This window comes from Emiliania huxleyi, assembly GCF_000372725.1.
Source record: "Emiliania huxleyi CCMP1516 unplaced genomic scaffold EMIHUscaffold_10, whole genome shotgun sequence".
Lineage (NCBI taxonomy): Eukaryota > Haptophyta > Isochrysidales > Noelaerhabdaceae > Emiliania > Emiliania huxleyi.
Window position 1 is genome coordinate 846,821 of NW_005202427.1, and position 2,926 is coordinate 849,746.

Genomic DNA, 2,926 nt, shown 5'->3' on the forward strand with positions numbered 1-2,926 from the left:
TTGTCCAAGACGGCGAATCAAGCTCACCCCCCCCCCCCCCCCCGGGGGCAGGTCTGCCTCATGGACATGGAGTACAACCTGCCTGTGGCGGTCCGCGACCAGCTGACCGGCGCAGGCAAGGGCGGCGAGCGGGGCGTGGGAGGCGAGTGGCTAGTCGCTGCAGCTAGTCGCTGCAGCTAGTCGCTGCAGCTGGTCGCTGCAGCTGGTCGCTGCAGCTGGTCGCTGCAGCTGGTCGCTGCAACAACCTGCTGTAGCTAGCTGCCCCCCCTCTGCTCCTCCAGCGAGATCGCGGCGAGATCGCGGCGAGATCGCGGCGAGATCGCGGCCCGCCACGGCGGAGGTGACGCGTGCGTGCGTGCGTCCCCCCGCCACAGGCGTCCAGATGCCCGGCTCCGACGTCAACAAGGAGTTTTACTGGGAGAACCAGCGCCAGTCTCTCGCGGCGGGCACGCTGCAGGGCTACCAGGAGCTCAACGCGGGCGGGGGAGCCGCGTCGGTGGGTGCCAACTTCGAGAAGCTGGCACCCTGCGCTCTTCGGGCGGCTGGTGCGTCGGTGGCGGGCGGCGGCGGGTGAGTCCGCCGGCTGACCGCCTCGTAGGCCGCTCTCTCGCGCAACAACTCGCACACGCCCTACTATGACCGCAACCTGCCGAAGCTCTGCTCCTTTTGGGCGCCCTCCCGGACCAGCGGGTCGCGTCGCGAGGGCCTACGGGCGCCTCCCTCTCGCTGGAGCGCGCGCCGCTTCTTGTCTGTAGGCGCGCCAGACTTGCAACCGCGTCGCGAACGGCTCGTGCCCGTACCGCCCCTGCTGCGGCGTGTTATCCTAGAAGCGGGATGCGTGTTCTCGTCTCCCAACCAGCGCTCGAGAGGACACGGACTCCGCCGTATTCCGCCGTATTCCGCTGTACTCACTGTACTCCTATCCGCTGTGTTCATGCGTTGCTCTGAAGACGCTGCATCATACCTAGGCGTGTTTCGCTTCCCCGAGCTGGCGTCCACCCAGCCCGAGCTGCTCTCGACGCTGGTGCGGAAGCTGCATGCGGAGGGGGCGCTCGGCTGCATGCGCGACACGTCGGACGAGATGGAGGAGATCCGCGAGGCGCGTCGTCACTCCGTCCAGGAGGATCTCTCTCTCTCTCTCGCTATGAATGATGACGAGGGAGCGGTGGCGACTCTTAGGCTCTGCGCGATTCGCAGCGCGGCTCGAGGAACGAGGCGATCCGCAACCGCTACCACGGCGCCGAGGGCCGGGCTAGCTCGCCGCAGAGCACGCGGACATTTGCCGCACGCACGTCCCGGCCCCTTTCCTAGGTACCGAGGGCGGCATGTCGCGGACATGTCGCGGACGTGTCGTGGACATGCCGTGGACTGTTCCTAGGTACCGAGGGCGACAAGCTGGCGGCAAAGTACCTCGATAAGGCGCAGAGCATGGCGGCGCTCACTCCGCCCGAGGACCAGGGCGTCGTCGCGCTCTGGGTGGGCGGCCCCCACCGCCGACAGCACCCCCCCCCCCCCCCCTCTCCCACAGCGCGCGTGAGTGGGCATGTGGTTGCTCGTCTAGGTTGGCGGCCTCACCGCCGACATCACGCAGCAGGACCTGCGCGACGCCTTCTACGCATACGGCGAGATTGCGGCGGTGCGCAGAGACGAACCACACAGGCGGACACAGGCGGGTCGTGGCGGAGAGACGGGGGACCGGGCCCGTGCGGTCGTTAGGTGCGGATGAAGCCGGAGCGGCGCTGCGCGCTGATCGAGTACACGCTGCGCAAGTCGGCAGAGGAGGCGGCGACGGCGCTGCACCGCCGGCTGGCGATCAAGGGGGCGAGGCTGAAGCTCTGGTGGGCAAAGTCGCAGCAGGCGGCCGACAACGCCGACGCGCGGAAGTACGTGAGCCAGGCCTACGGTGCGCCGGTGCCCCCGCCGGGCGAGGTTGCCGCCTTTGGAGCGGCCGGCGGCGCGTCGCTGTACCCGTCGATGAACCCGAGTGCGATGGGCGCGCGGCCCGACGCCAGGTGATGGCGATGTGGTGGCGGTGGCGAGGGTGATGCGCCGCCGCCGAGGGCGATGCGCGGCGCGGCCGAACACTCTGTGCGCCGCAGAGAGCGGAGAGCGCAGAGGAGGTTGAGAGGCGGGCGCCGCATACGCGAACACACAGTCGTGCGAGAGGAGACGTTTTGGGATCTTGGAGCACTTGACAGTAAAATAAAACACACAAAACAAAGTTCGCGCACCAGGAGCTCGTCAATCAAGGCGCGGGACGCGCACGTCATAGCCCGGTCGAACACTGCCCAAACAAATAAATTCCCCCTTTGAGCTGAGAGCTTTTGGGATTTCGCTCCGAGCGACGGTCCAACGAGAATCGTCAAAATCAGGCAATCAAGAGACCGGTAGCCACCAGCATGTCGGTGCGTCTTTCTCATGCTCCCGCGCCCCCCGCGCCCGAACTATGCACGGGCCCGGCTCGCCCGCTTGGGGATCCACCCGGCACATCCCCGCCTCCCACCTGCCGGCTTGCCTGCCGTCAGTTCGCGAAGGATCGCCCACAACTGTCAGCAACAGAAATCCAGCAGTTTTTGGGCTGCCTTCAGCCTCGCCTCACAGCCGACCTTCTGGTCGTACGCGGGTTCTTAAGGGTCGTACATGCCCGCCATGACGTCTTCCAACCGGCCGTTCGCAGGCGGTAGCTTCGCACGTCCCCGACAACTCCGAGAATGACCCGCACGAGAAGTGCGCGTCGGCGGCGCACTTTTCCTCCCAGGCTGTGGCTGCTGCCTTGGCCACCCTGGCCTCCCTCGAGGGGTCGCCAGGACCCGCCGCGGCCCTGGCGCGGCCCACGGGCGGCTTTATGCTCATCGACGCCTTCACCCTCGTCGGCCTGGCCGGAAAATACGCCAGCCGCTCGGGTGCCGCCCGCCTCCTAGAGGCC

At 67.6% G+C, this 2,926-nt stretch overlaps 1 protein-coding gene across 1 annotated transcript in view; it reads left to right on the forward strand.

Moving 5' to 3' along the window:
• EMIHUDRAFT_462082 (hypothetical protein) overlaps window positions 1–2,204 on the forward strand; it is a gene marked incomplete at its 5' end in the record, with an annotated part of 3,005 nt that extends 801 nt beyond the window's left edge. Inside the window, 9 exons of the mRNA XM_005793699.1 lie at window positions 52–166; window positions 375–520; window positions 599–670; window positions 756–813; window positions 969–1,099; window positions 1,180–1,237; window positions 1,379–1,476; window positions 1,562–1,636; window positions 1,717–2,204. Of these exons, the coding sequence (XP_005793756.1) occupies window positions 52–166; window positions 375–520; window positions 599–670; window positions 756–813; window positions 969–1,099; window positions 1,180–1,237; window positions 1,379–1,476; window positions 1,562–1,636; window positions 1,717–2,016 (1,053 nt within the window). The 3' untranslated portion in view covers window positions 2,017–2,204. The remainder of the gene's footprint in view (window positions 1–51; window positions 167–374; window positions 521–598; window positions 671–755; window positions 814–968; window positions 1,100–1,179; window positions 1,238–1,378; window positions 1,477–1,561; window positions 1,637–1,716) is intronic.
• Window positions 2,205–2,926: the final 722 nt, after the last annotated feature.